This window comes from Ambystoma mexicanum, chromosome 4p (genome assembly GCF_040938575.1).
Source record: "Ambystoma mexicanum isolate Mex_15411 chromosome 4p, UKY_AmexF1_1, whole genome shotgun sequence".
Taxonomy (NCBI): Eukaryota; Metazoa; Chordata; class Amphibia; order Caudata; family Ambystomatidae; genus Ambystoma; species Ambystoma mexicanum.
In genome coordinates this window covers 908,673,569-908,701,385 of record NC_090927.1, presented here as the reverse complement: position 1 = coordinate 908,701,385, position 27,817 = coordinate 908,673,569, and the positions used below count along the sequence as shown (strand labels likewise).

Genomic DNA, 27,817 nt, shown 5'->3' with positions numbered 1-27,817 from the left:
TCTGCCCATTGATGGAGAAAAGTTGCTATACCTTACACTGTATTTGTTAATAAAACCATTGAATCCTCCTGAAGGCTTTGCGAGTTGGTAAGGCCATCTCTCACACCTGTTAGCTATGTAGTGTGCTCTTAATAAACCGTGCAAGGAGTTTTCCTACCTGTAACCATCCAAGGTGTGCCTGTAACTCCTGCTGATGTACAGGGCTATGTTGCTTTCTGAAACCCAGTTTGAACTCAACAAATCTCCAAAATGAAAAGGGAAATGTAAAATAATAACAGTAGAAGAAACTTCATATTTCAGAGAATTTTTTCCTCAAGTTGAATGGAAATGAAATGAGATTCACAGTATTGCAAAACAATTTTATTTTTCTTATAGTAAACAAATAGCAAACATTCATAACCCAATGAGTAACTCTCTCCCTGAGGCGTGTGTCAGTTCATCTGAATATGTATATGTAGTTAAGGATCTGTGGGTGCACAATGTCGGTGTAGGGTCAACTAGCTGCTCTGTAGTGTGGGTTGATTTCCCTCTTAGTGCCTATCCTCTTACCCTCTGACACTGTAGCGGTGCGGCAAGCTGCTTCTCTGAGGGAACTTTGTGGTATTATGACTAAGATCTGACGAGTGTCATAGTGATGCTACTCTCAGAAGGGGAATATTCCAGCATGGTTACCCGGCCTGAGTGTGTAGTCCCTCCCCTGAAATGGAAAGTAAGGACCCAAACCTTACAGCACTGTACACCTGAACAAGAGTGTCCTCAAGGAATACAACAGCTATGAGTCAGCCTTCTTGACTGAAAGAGGCCAAATAGTTAGATGATTGTCCCTTTGTGCACCAAGGAGTGAGTCAAAAAAGTAGAAGTTCAATTTGACAAGGCAGTCTCAATGTTTTGTTCAAAATAGCCTTAAGTAAGTGGCTGGTTGGAGAGCATTGTTCATAATTGCAAGCACCACGTTTAGTAAAGCATCCTCTATGGCAGCAGAGCCTACAACCTACTGTTCTCTGGGTGTTTTGTACTACAACTGCAATCAATCCTAGCACCCCCATAGTCTATGGGAAGGGATCATGGGAGTCTTAGTCCCAAAGGATGCAGAGCTTTCTGCTATGTCAGGGGTCTGCAACCTTCGGCCCACCAGATGTTTTGAACTACAATTCCCCTCAACCCTATCCTGCACAGTCAATGGTGAAGGATCATGGGAGTGGCAGTCCAAAAGATCTGGAGAGCCAGAGGTTGCAGACCCCCTACGCTATGGGATCACACACACTGTCGAAGTGCTTTCCCCTCTGCCTCCGGCATCGTCTTGTCTCCTCTCCAACCTACTGCCACGCCACTGTTGTAGCGAGGTAATCATTCCCCAGAATCAGTCCGAGAGGCAAGACAAATGCATATATATCGTGTGCTTTTGGTTTGCAAATTCCTCTAGTCTGAACGAAGCCCTTTTGCATTACTTTACATCACGCAACCCTTTGGACTCAAACATTGGGAGGGTGTGTGTGACTGTGCAAAGCGCTGCCATTCGAGAATGCCTCATTTTCGTCTAATTATTTTGTCCTATTTCTATCGTATTTTTCATTAAGTTAGTCGAATTGCATACATCTCAAACTTGTGAACATGCAGTAAAGTGTCCATCTTCTACAAATACCGACCACACACCTGTGGACACACATTCCTCTTCCTTTCTTCCGAGAGCATCCAACGTTTGCCATTTACTGCCCACAACCAATCCAACGTTTGCCATTTACTGCCCACAGCCAATCATGAAAAGGGCATCCACTAGAACTCTGCCTCCCAGCTTCATTGCTATGGGATCCCTTCTATATCCCCATTTAGGTGGGTTGACCTACAAAATGTTACTTAATTTCACAGTGCGAGTAAGGACAACTTTATTTGGTTTGCTCTGAAAATACAGCATGCCCATTTCATATGTGCACATTACTCTCCAGTAGTCCTTGGCCTGCTCTCCGTCAGTGCCGTGGTCTAGGTTTCCACGCTTTGATGGCAGACACTAGACACGATGCAATGGCTTTGCATTCTACTCCTGTACTAACCTGTGTCTTCATATCAAAAAAGTAGGTACTAGTCTTGCCACAGTATGCTCAGGCACAATGAGCAAAGTTAAAGGAAGTGAGCCAGTGTCGCCACCTGTGGGCGGGGAGGGGGAGGAAACCTGAAACTCTCCAGAGGTTTAAGCCTACAAATCCCATAATCCCTCACCATTGGCTTTACAAGCTGGAACAGAAGGGAGTTGTAGGCCGAACAATATAAACAGTTGCAGGCTGCCTACACTGGACCTATGATGCTATGTTGAACCATCACATTCTTAGTCTCACTTATTCCGCACATTGGTTACTGAGGCCAGATGCAAATGGCTAAAAGCTCAGTGAAAGCTTAGAAAAAGAAGGCCAAAGGGGAGTAGACTGGATTTCTCAATTGTGCTGCATCCAGTTGCCTCATGGATATCTTAGTCAGCATACCTGCGTTGCCTAGTATGCCATTTACTCCAAGTAACTGGCCTATGAAAGTCCACCAAATTCATATATTTGTTCGAGAGGTAGTCTATAGGGGCTGAATGTGCGTCACAGAATTTGCAATCAGTCGGGAAAAAAACAAATGCCACACTATTTTATAAGTGATCTAGTGAACGTCTCATGTAATAGAAAGCTATTATAGTCTAGAATAAACAAATAAATGCATATAATTTAACAGAACTCACTAAACATGAAATCAGAGCATGGAAGAAATGCAAGTTCGTGATGGTTCTTCAACAAAAAGTGCTTGTTTTTACCTACAGTAGTAGTGCATAAGTAGGCAGTGCCTCGCTGGATTTAGCTGTCCTTCATCTGAAGAAAGTTAAAATGTGAAAACAGACAATCTCCACACTGTATTTTCCTTTCTGTACGTTTGTGCTCATTAAATAATATAGGTAAACATATATTCATCGAGCTCAGGTCCTTTCCCTGAAAGTCTCATGTCTTCCAAACTGGTTTCTTCCACTGCCAACCTGGAAACAAAATAGCTCGTCAGTCAGTGCTTCCACTAACACAGTCGTTCACCAACTGGCTACAGTGGTCCGTGCAGCGTGCCGTTTGGAGTAGCTCTTCTATTTCTTCTAATCTGACTCTGGAGCTTCCGCGATCTCAGCACTTTCACTCTCACTTCAAACACTTCCTGGATGGCTTTCCTAAAGCAGTGGAAGTTGTAGTCTATCAGCCCTAGGAAAAGAAGATAACAGACAGACATGTTGGAGAAAATGTAAAGAGCAGGGACGGGGTAGCAGAGATTATATTTCTGACCGATTATCCCATTAAATGATCATTAAAGAAATATGGGCCTGTACACAGTCACCATAATCCTCCCAGTGGGAAAGTTACTGTATGATTTTGCAGAGGATCACAGATTTATTAGTACCAATGAAAACTGTTTGAAAATAATAATAATGTCCACTCTACAACTAAGCGCTTTCCCAACCTTGTATAGTTTAAAATTGTTGGAATGTAAATTGGCTGGTTAGCTGCCACCTGGGCTTGATCCTGTGACTGGTCAGGAAGATGAAGACTTGAAAAGTAAAGTTTTAGCCCTGGTTGGCGCTTTAACCCTTAAGGAATGAATAAATAAAGACTCATGTAGTCAATTGCGTTGTCGTACAATTTGTTTATTAGTTGCTTATTGAATACCTGTGCAATCACATATGCATTACTTCTTTAGACCCAGCTGCTGCACTGGGACAGCTAATGTAATTGTTGAGAGGGATATCCAATAATTAGAGATTCCAGTTGCCTCACTGGGATTCTATATTTATCATTTGTTTCGCTTACTCGAAAATGAATTTTGTTTTGGCCTGTTTTGTTGCCAATTGTTCGAGAGTTGTTTTTTTGTTTAAAAAGTTGATTCAAATTGCACTTTTGCTATTTGTCTTCAAAGTGAGTAGTTTTTAGTGTTCCAAATAAATGATTAAAGTTGATTCACTTGTAGTTCCAAAATTGCTTGGTGTTTCTGTTGCCCCAATTGTTTTCCATTTTTTAATATCCTAAACGGATTCAATTATGGTTTTGCTGGTTTCCCAACGGATTCAATTATGGTTTTACTGATTTCCTGTTGATTTCCCGACGCGTGTTTCCCCGACCGGGAATGTTGTATCCCTTATTTTACTTCTAACTTGCTTTTGTTCTTAAAGTCGATTGTTCCCATGCGGAAATTATTGTCGTTTCAGTGCCTTTGAGTAAATGTAGAAAACAACACGTTTTTGTGGTGTATGTTGTAAAGAAATTCAAACAAAGTCATACAATGAGCATGTTATTAAATCACTTGACGCATTAAGTTGCAAATACAGCCGATCTGTACTTACTATGGTTTTAAGCTCCAGTTTAGATAAGCCTCTTTAGCCTTTGTTGCTTGGTATTTCTCTATGGGAACTTTGTGTCCTAAAGAGAAATATACTTCTATAAATACGGGAATTCAAAGAAGGAAAGAACAGATGATATGGTGCTCTTTCGTGAATCTTTCAGTTAAACCGAGCTCTACTTATTAAACATCATAGATAACATGGCTGTTAGTCTGGATTAAAAAAGAGATCCTATTTGATAAGGCATGGTTTGCTCACCTTGCATTCGTGTTCTTTTGTTGCTCACTCTCCGTGGTGGGAATCACATTGTCTGTGAAATGCTTTATCCGGCATTTTGTTTGTTTAAGAATTTTGTCGCGTCTAGTTTTGGGCCGTCGCGTATGTACGTTATTGTTAGATGCGCATGTCCATTGCGTCTGCCATTTTGGAGTCAGGCATCCAATGTGTTCTATGCCTCTCGGTTTCTTTCCTGTTTTTCACGCGTTTGCCATGTAGGTTGTATAGAGGTGCTGCTAGGTTGGTCGTTGCATAATCAAGTTGTTTGGTGAATGTTTACTTTGCGATTGACTTGCGTGATTTATTGCAATTTAGAAAAAAACAAAAGAGAATTATTTTCAGTTTGGCTGTTAAATAAGTTCTAGCTCATTCTAGTTCTAGATCCAGACTGAATCCAGAGGAATGGAATCGAGAACAGACATGGAATGGACTAGGATGTGTCCTGCTGAAAAGGGATGAGACAACACCTGACCCACCAACTCCAGACTCTCCACTTGTCGACTTGAATACTACTTCCCTCCTTACTTGAGCCCATTCAACTGCCTCTCCCTTGGATCCCTCTCTTCCTTATCCCTTGAATCTACCCTCACACCACTCCTCATCTTACCCATCTCATCAATACATCTCTCTGCAACTCCCGTTTTCCAACTTCCTCCAAACATGCCATAATTTGCCCTATCCTGAAAAAAATGCTCTTGAGCCCCCTCTTCCGGCTAATTTCTCCCCTATTTCTCTTCTACCATTTCTTTATAAGTTTCTCGAGCACGCCGTCTATTGCCACGTCTCATCCTATCGTAATCACCATTCCCTTCTTTCCCCTCTCCAGTCTGGTTTTCGCTCCTCTCATTCCACCGAAACTGCCCTTCATGTGTCCAGTGCTCTTCTCTCTGATCGTCACTCCAAGATCTCTTCTGTTCTTATTCTTTTTGACCTTTCGGGTTGCTTTCAATACTGTGCATCACACTGTGCTGCTTTCCTCCCACACCTCACTTGGATTATCTGGTTCCATTCTTAAATGGTTTCAATCTTATCTCTCTAATCACTCTTACTTAATCAGGCACCATTTCTCTTTCGTGTCCACTTCATGGTGTTCCAAGGCTCTGTACTTCATCCTCTGCTTTTCTCATTCTTTAATACCCCTCCCTCTGCTCTTACACCGTTCTATGATCTATCCCATCACATCTATGCTGACACACAAATCTTTCTCCTTCTCATTCACCGATTCACTTTATTCCACTGACTCAAATTGTCTTTTTGCTATACAGCTTTTGATGTCTTCCCACGTCCTCCATCACAGTCCCCCATTACAACCCCTCCAAAAGAATGCGTCTCTTTCTCCTGCTGCTACCTTTCACCCAGTCTCTCTTTACCCCATTCTTCCATCCTCTTCTCTACCCATGCATCACTTTTCTTTTACTTTACCTTTTTATTAGAGAACAAAAACAGTTTTACAAGTCACATTGTATCCGTACACATTCTCAATGTAAACATCCTCCCCTTACTCGCCTGTCAAACGAATATTAGTGGTTCCTTGCACATCCCTTCACTGAGCCAAATGTATCTCTTCCTTAAATTGATCACCGAGAACATGTCATGTTCCATGTTCTCCCAGCCCATAAATTCTTGTCCGGCTCACTCGCCTTGTGGGGTGTGGTCCTTTTACGGTGAGCTCACAGAGCGCCGGACGCCCCTAGTGTTCCAATCACACTGATCATATCCTCTTTAGGGGTACCCCCCTTTGTTTCCCCCTCCCTCTTTCTCGCCTTCTCCTGCCCTTGCTGTGGTGGTCGGAGCTCCCACCACCTCTAATGCACATCCCATCCCCCTTTTTGTATGGCCCTTTCCCAATCCATCCTCAATACGCTCAATTCAATGTTCACCATTGCCGTCAGCTTGTCCATTAGGTACATATCTCCAAGTTTCTTCAACCATTCCTTCTTGTTTGGGACTGATACCACCTTACCCCGCCCTGAGCATGGTTTTCCACATTCTAGGGTACCTATGGGTATCTGAGTTTCTCGGTGGGAGCCCCAATATCATTTGTAGGGGATCGAGGGGGAGAGTCTCGCCCAGGATTTCCGCCATCCACGCAAGTAGGTCCCTTCAATAAGTTTGGATCAGAGGGCAGTGCCACCACATATGTTCTCTTAAACTGACCGGGCCACATCACCTCAGACAAAATGAGGATGACCCAAAAGGTGCGAGCGGTCGCCTCACTTTCTCTCTCCACTTACGGCCGGTCAGGATTCCTTTCAATCTCAAGTACTCAAATATGGTGATCTTACCGTCTCCCAGAACCTCTGACACTGCCCCATAGTCTAAAATTTCTCCCTCTCGAAACAGCTGGCGCACCCTCTCCAGCCCTCTTTCTGACCATATTGGAGTGTTGCAGAAGCCCCTGTCCCCAATCCTATGTCTGGACCCCAGACTGAGGACATAGGGGATGGCTATGTGGACAGATTCGCTGTATGTTTTCCCGCCGTCAAAGGGACCAGAGTAATCCCAGGGTGGGGTGATTTTGTAATCTGCTTGGTATCCCTCTATGGGTTGCCCATAGTAGGTCCCTCACTTTGGCCGGATGCGCCTCGAGATCTTTGAGGCATGTCCACTATGTCCCTAGGTCATCCGCATATGCTCCAGGATCACTCTAAGTTGGGCTGCTTTGTGGTAGAGCGGGAAGTCCGGGAGGCCAAAGCCTCCCTCCTCCCTGGGCAGGGTAAGGGTAGACCGCTTGGCCCTTGGTGTTCTGCCATACAAATTTATGTACGCAAGATTGGAGCTCCTTAAAGATTGATTCCGGTACATTTGTGGAGAGGGCCACAAACGGGTATAAAAGGCTTGGGAGGATATTCATTTTCACTGCTGTCATGCGTTCATACCAAGATAGGATCATGCTATCCCAACGGTTCAGATCTGCTTTAATGGCCACCATACAAGGGTCAAAGTTAGCTGTTGCCAGTGACCCTAGGTCTCTGGTTAGTTGTACCCCTAGGTACGTAATTGCCAACTTTTCAACCTTGACCCCTAGCATTCGATTCACTGCGTCTAGGCCAGGGTCGACTGCCAGAGGCGGCATCAGTATAGATTTAGACTTATTAATTTGTAGCCCTGAGAAGGCCCCAATGTCCTCAATAAGTGAATATAATGCCGGGAGTTGAGGCAGGAGCGTCTACCAGGTAACCCAGTATGTCGTCCGTAAATAGGGAAAGTTTAAATTCGACCTCCCCCTCCGAATACCCTTTATTCTCAGGTGGTTTCTTACTGCTATCGCTAGGGGCTCCATAGTGAGAGCGTGTTATAAGGGGGATAGTGGACACCCCTCTCTCGTACCTCTTGTTAGCCAAAGAGGGGCAGTCAGTTCCCCATTAACCTGGACTCTCACGATTGGTGCCCTGTACAGTGCCCCCACTCCTTTCCTCTAAAGACTTTTTCTAGGTGTGGGGCTAAGGTAGACCGAAACGGTTTAAAAAACTTCACGAGAACCTGTGTCCTCCCCCAGCGTCGTGCCTCCCTTTGTTCTTTTAATTGCCTGGACTATTTCTTCCTCCGTCACCAGGTCTCTAATTCTGCGGCAATGTCTCTGGCCAATCCCGGTATGGGGAGCTGCGCTAAAAAGTCCTCTATAAGGGCGTTGTCTTTGTTAAATTCTGATGTGTACAGTAGCTTATAAGATTGCTTAAAGCCCCCCATACTTGGTGTCATAACACATTAACCCCTCCTTAGTCCTTATGGCTCTGACCATTTTGCTTTTCTGAGTTTCCCTCAGTTTCCATGCCAATATCTGATCTGCCCTGTCCCCCTTTTCATAATATTTTTGTTTGAGGAATAGCAAGTTCCTTTCGGTTTTGCACAGTAGTAGATCTTTGAGCGGAGCCTTGTAACTTTCTAAAGCTAGTGCCTGCTCTGGAAAGATGGAGCTTCCGGGCATCCGCCCCGGTTAAATTTTAGAAATATTTTCCTGTAGAGCCTTTTCCTGCCTTCACATTTCCTTCTTTTTTTGTGATCCTATCCCTATTAGAGTCCCCTGAATTATGCCTTTGAACACACCGCATAGGGCGTGGGCTCCCACCTCTCCATTGTCATGAAGTACAAAGTATTCTAGTATGCGCTCCAATACCTTTTGGGCTATTTCTCTATCCTTCAAGAGGGCATCTTCACATTTCCTTCCCCCGCTCCATTAGCATCCCCAATCCCCTTTCAGTGTAACCTGCACCAGATCATGGACCGACCGTGGGACCGGGTCTACGATGGATCTTTTATATAACCGAATAGGGAGCTCTCCACTAGGATGTAGTCGATACTTGAGAATGTTTCATGGACTTTCGAGTAGTATGTGAAGGAGGGGTCCACAGGGGATGTGCTAGGCAATGTATCTAAGGCCAGCTCTGAATTGATCTTATTGAAATTTCATGATGTAGTTTCATCTAACGGAGGGGCTTTCTATGCAGTCATCACTTTCCTATCTCTAGCCGGATCGGATCTAGGACCATGTTAAAATCTCCTCCCACTACAAGTGTGTCACCCACAAGCAATCTCAACCTATCCCTAGTTTTCCCAAGAAGGGATCTGACCTTCGTTCGGACCATAGATCACTCCCAGCGTGAGGGTCGTCCTTTGCAGATCACCTTTCATAAACATGTATTTGTCTTCTGGTTCCACTATTGTCGCCTCTGTCCTAAAGCCCAGATTATTCGCCATAATTGCTACTCCTCTCTTTTTGGTCCTGTACGAGGCCTGATGTACCTCCCCTATCCCACCTCCCCAGATGGTCGGTTCCTTCCCCCTCACCCAGTGTGTTTCTTGAAGGAAGAGAAAATCTAAGTTGCCTCGTTTGAACTCTCTAGCCAGGAGGGATCTCTTTGTAGGTGAGTGAACTCCCTGAGCATTCAGTGAACCCATCTCCAAAACGGGTAATATGTCAGCCATTGGGTCGTGTTCTCCCAGCCCTCAAATTCTTGTCCGGCTCACTCCCCTTGTGGGGCGTGGTCCTTTTACGGCAAGCTCATTGGGTCACTGGAAGCTATCTCTATCCCCGGACACCTTCTGCGTCCTGCAATTAGTGCTAGATCTGTCAATCTTCTTCTGTTGCCCCTTATCTAGGGCCTTCTGTGTGCTAGAAGCCACAAACACCCCACCCCCCCCAACTATCCACTAAACCCTGTAACCTTCCCCCCCTTACCTGCGGGGAGCCTAACCCCAACTTTCCCCCCGCTTCAGCCGTAACCATCTCCCCTCTTCCCCTTACCCCCCCCCCCCCAGTGCCCTCCTCACCCGGCACCCAGCCAGTGAGTTCTACCATTCCTGGTACTTGACTGGGCCACCAGTTTGCCTGGTTCCCTCAGGACTACTGCCGTAAAAAGCTCTTAGGTTGAGCCCCACCCCAGTGGTCCTCCTTAGAACTTCTTCCCACCCGACCCTCCTTATCGCGGTCACTCAGATTGAATCCCTCAGTATCAATTATCAACTTGCCCCTCCTACTTGTTGCCAGCAGGTGGCGGCATTACCGGCCTTGGTATTCATGATTCCAGACTTGCCAAAGCCCTGGCCAGTTTAAACTCTCTCCCGTAGGTCTGTTAGGGGCCATCATTGTGTGGCGGTGTGTTCAACTTTTTAAACTTTTCTCGAACCCTGGCTCCATTTCCTGCCCCTCGGGTCCCCTATCCCGCTTCTCCCTCTCATGGCTTCCCCAGTGGGCTGTCTCTGGTCATCTGCGGTTTCGACGTAGTCTCAGATTGCTCCTCTGATTTCCTCCGCAGTGACCATTCTTGACTGTTGGCCCATGTATTCAAACAATAGTGAAAAGGTGTAGCTCCAACGGTATCGTAGTCCCTTCTCGCGCAATCATTGTGTCGTGTCAGTGGGCCACACATCCTCCTCCTGGCCAGGGTGAATGCGGAAAGATCCTGTAAGATTGTTATTGTTGCATTATTATATGTGATGGAAGCGGTTTTCCTGGCTTCCTCCCAGATCTTCACTTTCTCGGCATAATAATGGAAGCAAACCAGTACAGAGCGGGGTCCCCCAGAACGGCCCCCACGTCCTATGCACCCTTTCAATATTGGGATCATTTGTTGCTTCGTCGGCAAACAAGAGGTGAATCACGTCCTTGACGGCTCAACATAGGTCTCTCTCTCTGTCTCCCCCTCTGACTCCAGAAGGCCGAAGAACCTAAGGTTGTTCCTCCTTTCCCTGTTCTCAAAATCATCCATTCATAGGGGTTTCTCCTCGTACTTCTCCAGGGTAGACAGTCTGGCGTCGATCTGCATCTTTAGGATATCTACCGAGGACTGGTTGGCCTCCAGACCATGTAGCCTGTCCTCCATCGTGTCCACTCTGTGGTACATCTTCTCCAGCCTGTGACTAATGTCCGCCCGTATCTCTCTGATTTCCTCCAGTATGGCAGCTATATCCTTCTTTGTGGACATAGAATCTTCTGCGTGGCCCGCCATTCTATAGCAGGCCATGTTACCCTGGCTTCCCACCATTTCCTGGAATCAGAATTCCTGAAGTGTCTCCTTCCAGTTAATTCAGGAAAGACTGGCGGGTTGTGGGTGTCTTTCGTTTGCGAATGGGCTGGGCATCCCGCCTCTCTGTGGGGGGGCTGGAATTGCTCCCACCTCTCTGGGTCCTGCAATGTTGTAAGGGAAGGGTGCTGCATTCAGGCCTCTCACTCCTATGTTGCCTGAGAGCTTTGGGCCCTGGGTGGGTGAAGCACAGGCTCAGTCCTTGGGAATCCGCCTTTGGTTATAAAGTCCTTGGGCTGTCTGGTCCTTTTCCCCACGAGGGCTGTTGAGGAGCCCGTGGACGCCGACACTAGCTGTCCCTAGGGCTTGCTCCCCCTTGTATTTCACCGGTTGGCCAGCTCTCTGTGGGTCTTTCAGTGCTGCTTCCACTGGGGATCCTGTTTCTTGGTCACCTATTCTTGTCCCAGAGTTGAGGGCTGAGGTTGGATTCACTGGGTCCCTTTATGGGGCTGATCCATGCTTGCGATCCCCCTTACCCGCCCAATGGGTGTGGGGGCAAATTGGTTCTCCTGTGATTGGGGGATAGTCCGATATCCTGGGGGGTAGGCGTTCCCAAATTGTGCTCCACCTGGAACCGCAGAGTCGGTTGGGTACGTCTGCTCCCCTCAGGTTGCTGCACCTTGGGGGTTCCTTCTTCTGCCTCCCTGGCCCTGCTCACCTTTTGCGTTTTTTTCTGGCTGCACAGTCTCTCTGCAGCTGCCTTGTGTCCCGCTGATGTCTAGATTGACCGGCGAGGGCCCGTGTCTCACCGGTCGGGTTGCTACCTCTCCGTCCCTTACTCTGGGTGGTTACCGTGTGCTGTTCCCTCAGCTCCTCGGTGTCCAAGGTGGCCGCTGCAGCGACCGCCCCCGGGGGACGCTGCCTCACTAAGGTGGGGGCAGGCTTGCTGGATGTCATTGGGCGGGGATAGGGCTCTGTGTTGTACGGGACTTGATTGCGGTGGGCCGTCCCTCTTTCTTTTCGTTGATCGCTTTATTTAGTCTGGTCCTCTGAGGGCCTTCAAGCTCTGGCCCCTCAGCACAGCAGTTTCCCCTAGTGGGCAACGGCCTGGGGCTGGATCCCCGATGACGCAATTGGTTCCGCTGCGTACGGCGGCTCTGCTGGGCCTCCCCTGTATCTCCGAAAATACTGCAGCTAGCAGCTCGAGGTTTTGCCCGATGTGCCGTTGGGGTTCCAATGCTCTGTGGGGTCACCACATCTGCCAGGTGAGGGCCAATAGGGGGGCTCGGACCTCCTGTTGTCCCTGTTGGTGACGGAGCAAAGCAAGGGAACTTCTACATTCCTGCGCCCCCTGGTGGCCTATCCATGCTTCACTTTTGATCCAACTCTCATTTTCCCTTCATATCTCAAACACTGTCTGCTCCTGTTGCCTTTAATTAACATCCGCTGTGCTCGTCCTTACCTTTTATCCCATGAAACTAAGTTTCTTATCCCTCCTGAATTTGGTTTTCACGCCATCAGTTATAATTCTACTGAAAGTGTTTAATACATTCACAAAAACAAATACAAATCCCTGGGGCATGGTAGGACATTAACTGGAAAACCAACTGAATAGATGGAACTGCAAGGAAAATGGGCACAGAAATCCTCCCAAACCCAGATGGAAACAGAAAGCGCATGAAGGCCACAGGGAAAACAAGGAGCCTGAGCAAAGGGCTGCCGTCCTGAAAATGGTGATTGAAAAGGGGGCGGGGCTCAGATGAATTCCTGACACCCAGAGGGTTTGCTTAGCCAGAGTTTGGCCTACGAGAGCTTGTGACCAGGAGGACCAATGGGAGCCAGGCAGAGTGTTAGAAGAGGGAAGACTGGGTTATAAAAGCCCAGTAAGCACATATAAGATTTCAACGTGTGCCTGAGGTCAGGTGGAGCAGTGGTGGATCAAGAGGTAAGGCCGAGGACAGACAGTGGAGTCTGTAGTAATCTTCTGAGAGAGTGCTGGTAATGTATTGTGAATGTACAATGGGGGGTACCGTGTTAGAAGAGGGAAGGCTGGGTTATAAAAGCCCAGTAAGCACATATAAGATTTCAATGTGTGTGGCTGAGGTCAGGTGGAGCAGTGGTGGATCAAGAGGTAAGGTCGAGGACGGACAGTGGAGTCTGTAGTAATCTTCTGAGAGAGTGCTGGTAATGTATTGTGAATGTACAATGGGGGGTACAAATAGTGTGGTGAGGAGGTGACATGAGAGTAAACGATCTATAGAGAGTGGGAAGGACAGCGCAAGGGACTATTGAGAGGTGTGGTGGGTTGGATGAAGGAGGCAGACACTTAGACATTCTGACAGACATTTATTGAAAGAAGGATAAGGCCGATCTTTGTCCATTGCTAGAGGGTTATCACTGCCTATGCAAATAACGAAAAGGTGCCAGTCAGTCAGGAAGTCCCAAAACAATAGGTCAATCGTCCTAAGCTAGTTCCATCAACCTGGCCCTATCACTATTTTAACTAACTTAAATTAGAACAGGAGAGTGTCGCCCCTCTTCTAGTTTTGGGTGATGGAAACATTTCTCTTTATTCCAAAATTCTATTTAATAGCAAATCTTTAAATAATCTCTAGGCACGTTCTGGATTAGTTCTTGTAACAACGTTCTTGGCATCCGTCAACCCTTGTCTGGTAGTTGTTTGGTAGTCCTTCATATCACTCTTTCTTATACTTTGACCCAGGCTTCTATGTCTTCCTGACACTTGTAACCCAGGTTTTCCCAGATGGGATGTACTTCCTTATGTCTTGATTCTCCCCTCTACTGGGGTCATTCAAATTGATTAATTCTTCCTTTATCTGTCTCACTTGTATTCAGTTCACATTCATAGAATATTTTCTCTTGTTTGTTCCACTCCATATATATCTTACTCTCTGGCTCCTCCCCTCTTCCCAGGGTATTTGGGCCCAAGTCTTCATAACTTCTCCTTCAGGCTTATTCGTTATCCTCTTTATTGCCGTAGCACAGCGCAACGTATGGTTTTATATTTACTGACTCGTCAATTTCACTGGAACAAGTTTCTCGCACGTTCTAGAACGATGTCCTGGCAACCTCCCTGGTACCTCTGGGTCTGCAGGGGGACACTCAGGCTTTGTGCTTTGCTCAAGTTCTCTTCCTGCTCTCTGGCTCTCGTTCTTCATGGCGCTGCTAGTGAGCTGTCCTTGCTCTCGTTGTGAACAGTGTTACGGCTCAGGTGGTGCCTCGGGCCACCTCACACAACATTCACGCATTCACACAGAGAGACTAGGTGACACGTCTGTTGGCTGCAAGGTCCCAGCGGAAACTGCCCTCTGGACCGCGTTTATTCTTTAACGCGCATGCGTGAGCCCGAACGAGGCTTGCGCATGCGTAAACGTATCGTCACTTCGTAACATACCTCCTATTCTTTAAAATAGACGATGAAACATTGCATAACATAACAACTCAACTTGAGTCCAATAACATTGTTCCCCTCTGCTTCAGCCGTCGGGGTCCATAACAGTCTCTAAATTGAACTGGAAGTTGTCGGCCCTGTCTGCTCGGATACCTGCCGCTACTCCCTGAGGTCGGCAGTGGTACTTCCATGCCAAATCTGTTACCTTCAGGCAAGCTCACTTCCCGCTGGGCTTCCTCTGCCCCCGGCAGAACCGTCCCTTCCGGCAGTTCCGTCGCTGAGCTCAATTTGATTTTCTTGAAGAACGATTTGTTTCTGGTGACCGTCCCTTGCCCATTGGCGGCTGCAACCATTGACCCTCTCACATGTGTTACGCCAAGGGGTTGTGGCTTGTAGGTGAGGGACATCTTCCCTTCGGGATGTCGGTTTTGGACTAGCACGATGTCCTACACTGCAATGTCTTTCTCTTGGAGGTGTCTCCGCTCTCTCTCTTTCTTGTTTCTGGCCAGTCACTCCTGTCGGACGCGTTCATCATCAATCACTCCCTGGGTTCTCCCTTCTAATTCCGTAATTAATCCTCTCGGACACCGCTTGAACAGGGCTTCCGCTGGTGGGATGCCTGTGGACTGGTGTGGAGTCGTCCGGTATTCTCGCAGGAACGCCAATAAGTTTTGCCGCAATGCTCCCCCACCGTTTACAGAGATTCAAAAGGTCTTCTTCAAGGTTCACATGAACCGCTCTGCTTCTACGTTGGCTCTGGGCCAGAGTGGTGTCACCTTTCGATGTTTGATTCCTCTGTCTTCCATGTATTTTCGCAAATTGACTACCTTGAAACGGTGGGCCATTGTCTGAGCATAGGACCAGCGGAAACCCATGGGTGGTGAAAATCTTTTCCAGCGCCAAGATGGTGTGGTCACAGGCTGTCGACTCCACCAGTTCCACCTCGGGATATCGCGACCACTGGTCTACAACTGCTAGGAAATACATTCCTCTTCCGGGGGATCCAAAATCTGCATGTACAGTCCCCCACGGTTGCTCACTCCTCTCCATCGACTTGATTGTGGGCGCTCTCTCCGCCAGGCTCACTGCCTGACATGGGACACACCTATACACATAGTTGTCCACCCTCTCCTCCAGGTCAAGAAACCACACTTTCAGTCTTAGGCGAGCTTTTGTTTTGGCCGACCCTTGGTTGTGCCGTGTGTGCCAGGTCTAGTACCTTTGCTACCAGCGATCTCGGGACCACTATTTGTGCGACCACGTAGGATCAGGCCGTCCTCAGACACAGATAGCTCATTTTTCACCTTCCATAGCGCGTGCATGTCTCATTGAGCTCTTGTCTCCCGCCTTGCATTGTTGCCAAGCACTTCCTTCCCCTCCACACCTCAGATGAGCGCTTTTATGACCCGGAACAATTCGTCGTTGCTGGACGCATCAACGATGTCTTGACGAGCCAATGCTGCCGGCATGGCTGCTTCCACAATGTTGAGTACAATTTCTTGGCTCTCTACTACCTCCCCTTGGTCCAGCGCACGTCCTGGGCTGGGATGGCGTGATAGATAGTCTGCAGGGTTGTTGGTGCCCGGCCTGTACTGCAGCTTCAACCCGTACTCAATTAGCGACAGCATCCAGCACTCTAGGCGCGGGGGTGGTTTCAAGGATGCGCCGGCCATGATTGGGATGAGGAGCTTGTGGTCTGTGATAACTACCACTGGTTTTCCAAGAATGTATAAGCAGAAGTGGCGACAACCCCAAAATATCGCCAGCGCTTCCCTCTCTATTTGAAAGTACCTCTTTTCAGTTTCAGAGAGAGCTTTGCTTACATAGGCAATGGGACACATATTTCCTTGTGTGTTGGCCTATAACAGTACCGCACCCAAACCCACTGGGCTTGCATCTACCACAATTTTGGATTCCCTTGCTGGATTGAAGTACGCCATGGTTTCCTGATCGGAAAGCGCAGACTTGATGTCCTGGAATGCTTTCTGCTCTTTCTTGTCCCATGTCCACGCCACATCGTTTTTGGTTAATGCTCCGAGTGGCTCTGATAGCGAAGCCAGTCCTTTTATGAATCTGCCGCAGTAATTTACCATGCCTAGGAAGCTTCGGACTTCTGCTGGTGACTCTGGGACTGCTGCGTCACGAATGTCACGAAAGTCACAAAATTTCTCAGGGTTAGGAGAGATCCCCCCCCTGCATGGAAAACAAACCCAAAGAATTCTATGCGGTCCTTAAAGAATTCACATTTGGTTTTGTGGAGGGTGAGTCCTAGGTTGCTCAGCCTTTCCAATGCCTGCTCCAGCCTCCTCATGTGCTTGGCCTCTGATGTTGCGAAAACAAGGATGTCGTCGCTCATGTTGACGACAACTTTCAGCCCGGCAAGTGCTCCCCTGACAGTGTTTTGGAACACTTCTGCCGCTGACGAGACACCGAAGCTCAGCCTCTTAAATTGGTATAACCCTTCGTGGGTGGTGAAGGTTATGATATAGCATGATTCTGGATGCAGTTCCAGTTGGTGGTATCCACAACGCAAGTCTAACTTTGAGAATACCTTGGCTCCTTGTAGTTCACTGATGATGTTGTCTAAAAATCGGCGTGAGGCATTTGGCAGGCGCATATCGACGCAGATGCGTACAGCACCTGGCTGCTTGGGTTTTGGTGCAACCACAATCGGCGATACCCACGGGGTGGGTCCTTCTACCCTCTCAATGATGTCCATATCTATGAGTGTCTGGAGCTCCTTTTCCACCTGTGTTCTTAGATGGAACGGTATCCTCCTATGTTTGAGAGCAGTGGGCCTTACTGTCTCATCAATGTGAAGACATATTGGTGCCGCTTTCAGTTTCCCTACCCCCTGGAAGAGGCCCTCGTATCTTTCCAGGAGCCGTTCCACGTCTGACTGGTACACCGACATGGTTAAGTGCGCAATGTTCAGGGCCCCTGTTAGGCAGAATCCTGTGCAGTACCCTTAGGGACCACTACACCTGATTAAGACTACAGGTGGCAGTACAAGTTTTACATTTGGTACAAGCCCGTACTAAGTTATAGTGGTAGCAGTAGCAGAGCAGCCAGGCTTATATCAAGAGTATATGAGCAGTAGCAGAGATTACACAAGAGGACCACAATTACTTTAACTCAAGCAAACACTGACTCAAGGTTTCAGGTAAAAAATATAAGTACATTTATTTTTAGACCATCAGTTATAAACACAACACCTCTATTAAACTTTAAACAAAACCACACGTTAAATATAGCACAACTAACCAATTCACTTTGTACAGTAAGTCTCAAGGTAAGTACCCTGTGTTTGAATGAACTGGTGTTATGAACAAAACACGATACCGTGGATATGGTTGCGATCACTTTTTGACAGTTCGGTCTACTAAATAAACACATATCCATGACATGAAATGCTACCGCGGCAAAAACACACTTAGCACCTGAGATACCCAGGGGGAGTTGGAGGCAAAAATCACAGGCAATATTTAGGTTAGGCAAATAGTATCGAAAAACACTCAGAAACAGGAGTTCAAAAGTCAGAGGGTCGGAGCCAGGTTTAGGTGACACCGAAGGCCTGTGCAGAAGGTCACACCGTTAGACAGTTCACGATTCTGTAGAGCCAAAGAGTACTTGAATATTGTCAAAGTTCGGAAGCAAAAGTTATAAGGAGGGAGGGAAGACAAGGACGAGCTTTAAAGATGAAGAAAAGGGATTCACCCAGTTTCCTCGAGTAGAACACAGTACCTTATTTCCACGATGCAGCTAGTGCCCTGATAGTTGTTCCTGTTGGTTTCCCGCAGACCCACGATTCCTGGAGCTTCGTTGTGAAGGACGTCATCTGAAGGGGGTCTGCACCACGCAGTGATGAAGCCGGCAGCAGCGACAACGAAAAAGATGTGCTCCTTAAAAAAAGGAGAGGCTCAGCAGGTGGCTGTCCGGACCACTACAGCAGTGTGCAGCAATTTCGACCACGGTGATAATCTCTGGCTGAAGAAGATGAGCTGGTTATCCCCACCAGGCTCAATGCAAGAAGACTCCGGACTGGATCTTCTTTTAGTCGAAGGGTAGATAGCTCAGGACTGCAGCAGGGCTTCATCGGGACGGGGTAGTCGTAGCAGCCGTTGTTCTCTCCGCTTCTCTTCGGTTCCTTGTAGTTCCAGAGGCGACTGACTTCTGGCCCAAGAGACCTGCCTTTTATGCGCGAAACCCCCATTCACACAGCCCGGCTGTCAATCACGCAGCAGGGGGGTTGTCCGGCCGGGACAATCACCTCAGCCAATCATGGCAAAGTGCGACTTGGGTTTCCTACGATACCCTGTGCAGGGGGTGACTACACCCCCTCCCCACATGTCTACCTAGACACCCAGGCGCCAAGAAGAGGGCTTCTCTGCAGAAGCCCGCCAAAAGACGATGAACAAAGAAGGCAAACCTAGTTTGCCGCACAAAGTAAAACACAAGAAGGACTTTAACAAAAAGAAATGGCGAATAAACCCAACCGGAGCCAAAAGAAAGACGATTTGGTGAAGCGGGTTTATGTTCAAGGCTAATATAATAGCCAAGAACAGAACCACGTTTATGTAATATAATGGCGGTAGAAAAGTTAGGGTAGATACCACTGCCACCAGCCAAGTCTAAATGTTAAAAGAGCAAAACTATGCTCAGGGAGGCACAGACAGAAAAGGGGTACAGATGAGCCCTTTCCAGTACTCCATGTAAGATGGGGTGTACTGGGTCTGTGGTAAAAGTGACTATGTAAAGTAAATGGCAACTTTACCTTTCTCTGGGGGACAGGAGTCAGCCCCAGCGAAATGGAGTCAGAGGGAAATCTAAAAGACAACCCTGGGTTACTACACTAAAGGTGCTGTGTAACCCATACAAGAACAGGGGTACTTGGAGTGGTGTGCTCCAGTGCCCAAGATCACACAATGAGTAACAACACATAGGCCAAAACACATGCAAGAGTGAAAAAAGGATGCACACTCATCAGGTGGAAGAATAAACTCCAGAAATCCAGCAAAGCTGCTGGGGGACTCACTAGGTGAGGGAAATTAGCCCTAGAAGGAGAATTCTCCCTAACAGCCCCAGAGGCCGCGCAACTCAGGAGGGAATGAGGGCTGACTTCTGTCATAAAGAATCGGGCTTTAATTGTATTGTGTCCATGGGTGACTGGTGCGACAAAGACTCCTTGGATCGGTAGCGGTGTGCTGCCTCCATAAGTGTAAATCCTCGGCCGGGATTCTTTGAGCGTGGGTGGACCAGGGAGAACTTTGTAATGTTCAGTTGCCAGGACACACACTGACGCTCCGGTATCGATTAAGAATGGCGTGGGGGTGCCCCTAATGTCCACTATGCAAGTAGGTTGTCTCCTCTTTCTGACTCTAGTGGCTATGTTGGACATAAAGAACACTTCATCATCTTCTTCCTCCTCTGCTATGTCGAGTCTTTGTACGCCTTGTTCCACCGTAGCCATACTTCTAGGTCTCCTGGAGTTTCCTCTGCTAACTCTCGCGGGACCTCTGGCGTAGTGTCCTGTTGTGTTGCATCTGCCACACATTCTAGATTTCGCTGGGCAGTCTTCTACATGTGGCAGATCATATCCGCAATACTGCACGATGTCGGAGTGCCGTGGACAGGAGTTGTGTCCTGTCGCTTTTGGCTCCACCGTGGCTTTCGTGGGGTGGACCGCTCCAGAGCAAAAGCGTCTTCACTTTTACCTGGGCGAACTGCCACATCCATCTTTGCCCAGTGCTTTAAGTGGGCCGGGGCCTGCCGGGGCCAGGCCCCGCCAGTCTCCAAAAGGTGGGGCTGAGCCGGGGCCCTGCCGGGGCCCCCGGTCCCACCACGCCATGGCAGGACGCATTATCCCGCCACGGCCGCAGCCGCGACGGGAGATGCGCCCGCCGGTGTAACGTTAGGCAAGTGGACAGAAGTGCCAGCCAGCCACAGCGTCGCTGAGGCTGGCTGGCACTTCTGTCAGTCACTGTAACTTCCCTGATGACCCCCCATCTGAGGGGTCATCAGGGAAGTTACAGTTCCTTTGTTGGCCATCGCCAGGTCACTGACCCTCTGTGAACCTGCAGGCTCCATGATTTAATACGTAGATTAAATCACAGAGCCCGCGGGTTCCCAGAGGGTGAAAGACGCCTTGGGCTCTGTGATCTCTGCTCAGAGCAGCGATCACTGAGCCCGAGGTGCCTGTCTCCTTTGGCAAATCTTTATAAAAGATGCCTTGAAATGTGTACGTTTCAAGGCATCTTTTATAAACGTAGAAATATTTCTACGTTTATAACAGACGGCTTGAAACGTACCCAATTCAAGGCATCTTTTATAAAGCATTGTCGACGGACAAAACCACCTTGGGTTTTGTCCGTCCTCAACGCTTTATAAAAGATGGCTTGTACGTTTCAAGCCATCTTTTATGAACATAGAAATATGTTACAAATTTCTATGTTTATAAAAGGTGGCTTGAAAAGTACACAAACCGTAGTAAGGTACGCACACAAGTGTGCGCAACTTACTATGTTTTGTACACTTTCAAGCCACCTTTTATAAACATAGAAATATGTAACATTGCAATGTTTATAAAAGAAGGCTTGAAAAATACACAAACCATACTAGTACGCATACAAATATATAAATGCTCTACTACATTTATATATTTGTTTGCGCACCCGACTATGTTTTGTGCACTTTTAGGCCACGCCCACAGCGGATGCCACGCCCCCAAAAGAGGGCCCCCCCTCAATTTCTTACCCCACTTAAAGCACTGTCTTTGCCCCTCTGCTTTCTGCGAGTTCATAGGCCCGACCACTGTCCAGAATTTGTGACAGTGTCATACCTGGTTCTCGAAGGATCTGCCTCCTCAATTTGCCTGAACTGCACCCTTGAATGATCTAGTTTCGCACCATGCCCTCTTCATTTTCCCATCGACACGTGCTTGACAGTTGGCGCAATCTTGTCAAAATTGATCTAGGGACTCGTCATCATGCTGTTTTTCTCCGCACATTATGAATCTGTCGTAGTCCATGTTCGCCATCGGGAGAAAATGATTTTGAAGGGCTGCTTTGACTGCTGCATACGTGACAACTTGAAGGTTTAACGATTCAAAAATGCGGTGCTCTTCATTCCCAGCAAAATACAGTAGGGTCGTTATTTTTGCATCATCATTGTCCTCACCAGTAGCTCTGAAAAACATTTCAAGTTTCTTGACCCACAATAACCACTTGGGCCCCAGCTTGGACGGGGGTCCTGGGGTGTCAAATTCTGGCATTGGCCAAGTGTGCCTTGCTGTCAGCGGGGCAACTGCTGCTCCATCCTGATCACTCATGTCTTCAGGTCGCACAGGCACCTCACTCTAATGTGTGAGGCCGCAAACCTAGAATACGTGGACAGCACTTCTCTGTCGGATCAGGATTGTTATAGCTTTATGAACCCACTACTGTACCAGGCGAACACTGACCATCAATGCAGGATCCAGCTGCTTGCAACAGTCTCTTGTATCCCTCTGTTCCTTCAGAATGGTTAGCATGTGCTGCGAGATGAGTCCTGTCTTTTTTGCATAAATGCACGGCTCCCCGACGTGGGAAACCATGAGGATTTCAAAAATGTATGTTTGAGCTCACACGGACAGTGCACAAGCACCCTCACAGGCCGCAACTGTCGCGCATGAATTTTCAAAATGGCCGCTCGTTGTCAAGTTGGATTCTGAGCTGCGTGGTAAGGGGAAAGGCCACATTTGACATATGGTGTGCTATGCGGCTCCCGCGCTCTTAGCTCGCGCTTCCTCCTCGTCACCTATGTTACAGCTCAGGTGGTGCCTGGGGCCGCCTCACACAACACTCACGCATTCACAAAGAGAGACTAGGTGACACGTCTGTTGGCTGCAAGGTCCCGGTGGCAACTGCCGTCTGGACCGTGTTTATTCTTTAACGCGCATGCGTGAGCCCGAACGAGGCTTGCGCATGCGTAAACGTATCATCACTTCCTAACAAACGGGTATGGGTATGGTCAGCAGGGCATCTTGTAACTACACAGCTGCGTGGTTTCGGCGCTGTTCAATGGCCACACTGTTCAGCATAAAATTGTCATCGTCACACCACCACTGGGATGAGCATTCCCTTCTCTCAGCCAGTAAATGCTGGGTCTCCAACGTTTTCCTCTGGTTTTCAGGAGCTTTCTGAAAGTCATGGGCTGCGCGGCTCTCCTCGACCCCGCCTCCTCCAAGCATCATGCTGGGGGGGGGGGGGGGGACAGTGGGCTTCCCCTGCTTACGATGGTCTCTCTCTTTCTGTGCTTCACTTATCCTCAACGTACTCTCTCCTTTGAGTCGCTTCGTCTCAGTTATTTGCATGGCTTTTCTTAAAGAGACAGATCCCTTTCCTTGTTCATCAAGATATATTTTAGTTTTATCTTCAGCCAAGTCACTGGGTATTATAATGTTCTTCAGACCTGATGGTCCCAAATATGTTACTAGGCTGGAGGGTCTAGGGAGTTCCTAGAGGAACAGGAGTCCTTGTCCCCAAAAGGAGGGGTGGGAGTATCTCCCAGTGAGGCCCCTCTTGCCCAGACCGCTAGGGAGGGACTTGTGGAGCAGGATAACCTACCTATCCTCAAAGGGAGAGGTTCGCCCTTAGGGAGAAGAGACAAATACCCTCAATTCGTCGCAGAGGATGCGAGAGTGAGTGTAAGTGGCAGTGTACGTGTGTGGCAGGAGAGTAGTGAAAGTAAAAGGTGGTAGTAGCCAATTTAGTGTGGAGGCCAGAGAGTAGAATGAGGAAGGCACTGGAGAGAGACAGGTGGAGAGTGCTTAAGATCAGGAGACAGGGATACTTGGGAGAGGAAGGTGAGATGAGAGTGGTGCAGGTAGGGTGAGAGGGTATAGGTGCAGGTAGTTTGAGGATGGAAGAGGGAGAGCAGATCGAGGGACATGAGGAAGATCACGTAAAGAGGGAGTGAGAGGAAGATCAGAGGAAGAGAACAAGGAAGACCACGGAAAGAGGAAGTTCAAAGAGCAAGATCACATAAAGGGGAGAGGTGAAGATCATAAAAAAGAGGGAGAGAAAGAGGAAGATCACAGAAAGAGGGAGAGCGAGGAAGATCGCAGAAAGCGAGAGGGAAGGAGAGGGGAAGAGAGACCGCGAGAGAGACGCTGGTGATATACCAAATAAGAGTGAAATAAAATGGGGCATTTAAAAAGATGTTTGTTCTAATGAACTGGAGGAAACTAATTAAGGACTGAAGACAATTCAGTGCCCAATTCCTTAGGTAACAGGTGTCTGATACTAGGGAAAACACATCAGTGCCATTCTCATTAGGAAGCTAGGCAATGTTTATGAGCATACCTTTTCTGGAATTTAGTGCAACAAATGGAAGAGGAGAGCCACAGCGTGCATAGCAATCCAGCTTCTGGAAATGTGACGAATCTGGATACAATTTGCCATTTTAAAGCTATCCCAACCTATTTTAGTTAAATAGCTATTGGACTCAGGAAGATATACTAACATGGGAGAGTCAAATGAAATATGAAGCAATCCAATACTTACAACAAAAAAATCGATGTAGCTAGACACTCACCAATTCCACTACAGGAAAAAATTAAGATAACGTCCCCAAAAGATACATTCTGCTTTGCATCGGAAGCGGCGGCTCAGCAAGGAGCAGGCCAGGATGGCATCAGCAGTGCACACAACAGAACACGCCTGGCAGACAACATCGCCAGAAACGAGGTTGCGCATCCACAGTTTCAAAATAAGACCTGGGGCTCAGCACCCGGCAGCCTCGGCACAAATTAACCACCGTTTGAAAGAGGGGAAAATGCCATGCACAGGGTAATGCAATCATGGCTCCTGAGTGATGGAACCCCAAAATATCTTTAATGGAACAGTTGATTTCTTTCAAGCACACCATATATACAGGTTTGTGCCCGTACCCACACCATCTCCAACATGCAGTCAACCATTTCTAGAACTTAACGGGCATTTGTACAGTCGGCTGAATCTAGGCTGTAAAGAAGCAGACAAGCATCAGTGAACTCCTTTTAATTATTTCTACAATCACCTGCCAAGAAATGTACAGATCTTGCAATTTCTTAAAGTCGAACACTAGCACTTCAAACATTAAGGTAAATTGCTTCATAAAAAGTTGCCACTGATTAAGACACACGCCAGTCTATATTTAGTGTTGCTTTGAAGAGCGGATACCCTAGTTATTTTAAATCCTCAAATCTAGTCCTATTGTTTGATATCTGGGAGAAAGTTAACCACAACAAAGTTACCAAGGCCTCTGCTGCAAAGAAGTTCAATTTATGATCCATTCCACCAAACACTACCCATTTAAGTTTGATCATTATGCCTCTGTCTAATAACAAACAGTTCCAAGAACACCACAAATGGCGATGGCGGCCATTTTGCCTGGTGCCCTACCCTAATCTTCCCCTTTGTTTTCCTGTTAATCTAACTTGAATGTGGCTCATTCGGCTCACCTTGACTAGTACAGCGGCATAGTTTCAGGAAATCAATGGCACAAAAGGAGTTTAGAACATCCAATAAATTCCAAGTGGGATAATAAGGCCAGAGGCCATGACCTACAAATGATAACAACAAAAATGTTCTCTGCCAGGTATTAGTTGATTAGGAATAGTAGAGGTACTTGTGTACAAGGGACTCAATCTAGTGAGCCATATTTGGGTCACTATGTACCCTGAAGCCCTTATACCTAATTCCTGAAGAAGAATGGAAGACTCATACGCAGAACTAGATAAGATACACGTATTGAAAGATCACGCTGAGTTTGTGTGTAATTCCTCAAATGAAGAAGAAATCATTTGAATACCCCAGTCTATTTTTTGTTATTCCGAACCCCTCTGCCACAATGGCCATTTCAATTTAATTGCTGGAGAAATTAGAAATCGTCCAGAAAGTGACTGCATTTTCATCTGTCGTCTGGAATTGGGTTGGCTAGCGAATTTCTTAATAAATGTGAATAAAGGTGCCCATTGTCTTGTCAAAGGCTTTGTCCTTTCAAGAAGTCTACTGATAATTTGTAGGGTGAGTACAGTCAGCAACCACTTCAAGGAGCTATGTGTGAAAATGGCAGAAGGAGAAGAAAGGCAAAGAGAGGGGACAATGCCCAAAAGCAGGGTAACAATATTCACTGTGGGTTGCACACACCCAGTTATACAAAGGTAAGAGCGGGTTCCATGCCCAAGGTGACCTCAAAAACATAGTAAGAATTGCATAGGATGCACATGAATTTCATTCATAGGATGTAAAGGTAAAGTGCAAAACAGTCATGAGAATCTGGGTTAGCTTCAAGATGGGAAGTCCCACGAGTCCATTCATTGAAAGCGGGCTTAAATAGTCTAGGTTTTAGGAGTTTCTGAACTTCTTGTGGCTTTCTTCTGATCTTTGAGCAAGGGGTAAAGTGTTCAAGACTTTCAGACCAAGTACTGCAAGAGACTCCCACCCCAAGTACTGCAAGAGACTCCCACCCCTTCTTGCCCCTCATGAACTATTCGATAGTGGGCTACTGGATGTGACTTAGATAGGGCGCTTGCTTTCACCTGGCGATAGATTCCTATGCTAGCCTGATATGAGAAACTGGTTAAGTGGCTTCAGGACTGGTTGCAGGCCCTACGTGTTAAGCTATTCTCCATTTCCACTCACTGCTCTGTATAAGGCAGCTAAAGAATCCACTTGGTTGAGTATGGTTAAACCGCTCAACTAATTCTGCCTGTTCTTGATTAATCCATGATTTTGTGTTTCAACTGCTCTAATACCGCAGGGATCGCATTAAGACTTGATAAGCAGAAGCTAAAAGCAGCTCCTGGGTATCCAGCAGTAACCAGTGATCAGAAGCATGTACATAGCATTCCGCAAATTGAACTTGCACGTAAGATGCAAATGTATCATTATTTATGACCCTTTATGCTTCAAAGGTCGTACTGATGTGTCCTAATGCTTATTTATAGATTGTCACAAATGCATATAGTTAAATTCACAAAGGTGTATTTGTTCGGCCTCAGCTGGCTTGGAATACCAAAAGCAGCTCCTGGTAGCTATTGGTCTCAAGCTAACCAATCTATTCTAGGCCACAAGCAGGAGCAAAATAGCTCCCAGCTCTCCTCAATTTCGAACCCTGTACCAGTTTGTGATGCTTCATGTAACCTACCCTGAACCTTGCTTCCACTGTTGTTGTGTACATATGTCAAATAAACTAAACCCATACACCATGCTGTCAAAGCTAACAGCCTGGCACTTCAAGGCAGAGAGCTTCTGTAGCCATTCCCTCATCTCCAGTTGCACAAGCTGTGCAAAGGAACCTTGCAACTGGATTTCCCCACCAAAACGTAAACCCAACACAGCTGCTCCAGAGTCACTCACACCCACTTGGTGGTGAACATACACACCCCCACGCCCCCCCGCCCACTGACAATCGTCCAAAGCAGGTAAATGGAACGTTCAAAAAAAGTCATGCAGAATTTGCCTACTCTCAACTTGTCGAGCAAACAAACTATTTTGTGAAAACCTATTTTCTCTGACAACTAACTTGTACTGGGCATGAGACTAAATGAATAACCCAACTCAGGTACACAAAAACACATGGGCCATCTTTTCTATTGTGGCATGGCCAGTACAAAAAAAATCTCTGGGCATGAAACAGATCTTTTCCACATCTGTGCTCAGGGAGAGGTTTTGCGTAAATTAAAAGCTTTTTGGGGAGTGGCATTGTAAGGGTATTAACATTGTTAGAGATTGGAGTATCCTGGGGGTGAGATGGGAGTGGAACCCAGGCCCAGGAGCACCCCGTGACTTGGCTCCCTTGATTTAGACCAAGGGCCTCATGGCCTCAGATCCGTCTAGTTGAGATACAGTGTGTTTTCGAGTGTACAAGCCTCTCTAACTGTCCCGTGTACCTTGTCTCATGTTAAACTGGACCATTCAAAAAGGGTCTTCCAAAGTTGTGTAGGACTAAGCAGGGAATGTCAGGTTCAGCAAACAACCATTTTAAGCATAGAATAAAGAGAGCTATGTTCATGCTAAATTCTCAAAATACTGTTTAAAACAGATTGCAAATACCTTTTCGTTCAAAGCTTTCATCCCTCACAAAACACACAAGGGCGAGGAATTTTGTAACTTCTTTTAAGTAGAGAACGGTTGCGTTGTTTAGTTTGATGATGGCCATGGATTCCTTGTCATAGGGGGTTCCTGCTTCTTCTCCTTTCAACCTGGGTGCAGAGAGAATTGAAACACAATTTAATTGAGTCCCACTTCAAAAGAAAAAGACATGCTGTGTTTCTGCACTGCTCTGCAAGGCACTTTGCAA

The 27,817-nt window shown here is 47.1% G+C and overlaps 1 protein-coding gene across 1 annotated transcript in view; it reads right to left on the bottom strand.

Moving 5' to 3' along the window:
- Positions 1 to 344: 344 nt before the first annotated feature.
- LOC138452873 (ras-related GTP-binding protein D-like) overlaps positions 345 to 27,817 on the bottom strand; it is a 309,285-nt gene continuing 281,812 nt past the window's right edge. The window contains exons 4-5 of the mRNA XM_069605222.1: positions 27,571 to 27,719; positions 345 to 3,212 (exon numbers count right to left, since the gene is read on the bottom strand). Coding sequence (XP_069461323.1) covers positions 3,061 to 3,212; positions 27,571 to 27,719 — 301 coding nt within the window. The 3' untranslated portion in view covers positions 345 to 3,060. The remainder of the gene's footprint in view (positions 3,213 to 27,570; positions 27,720 to 27,817) is intronic.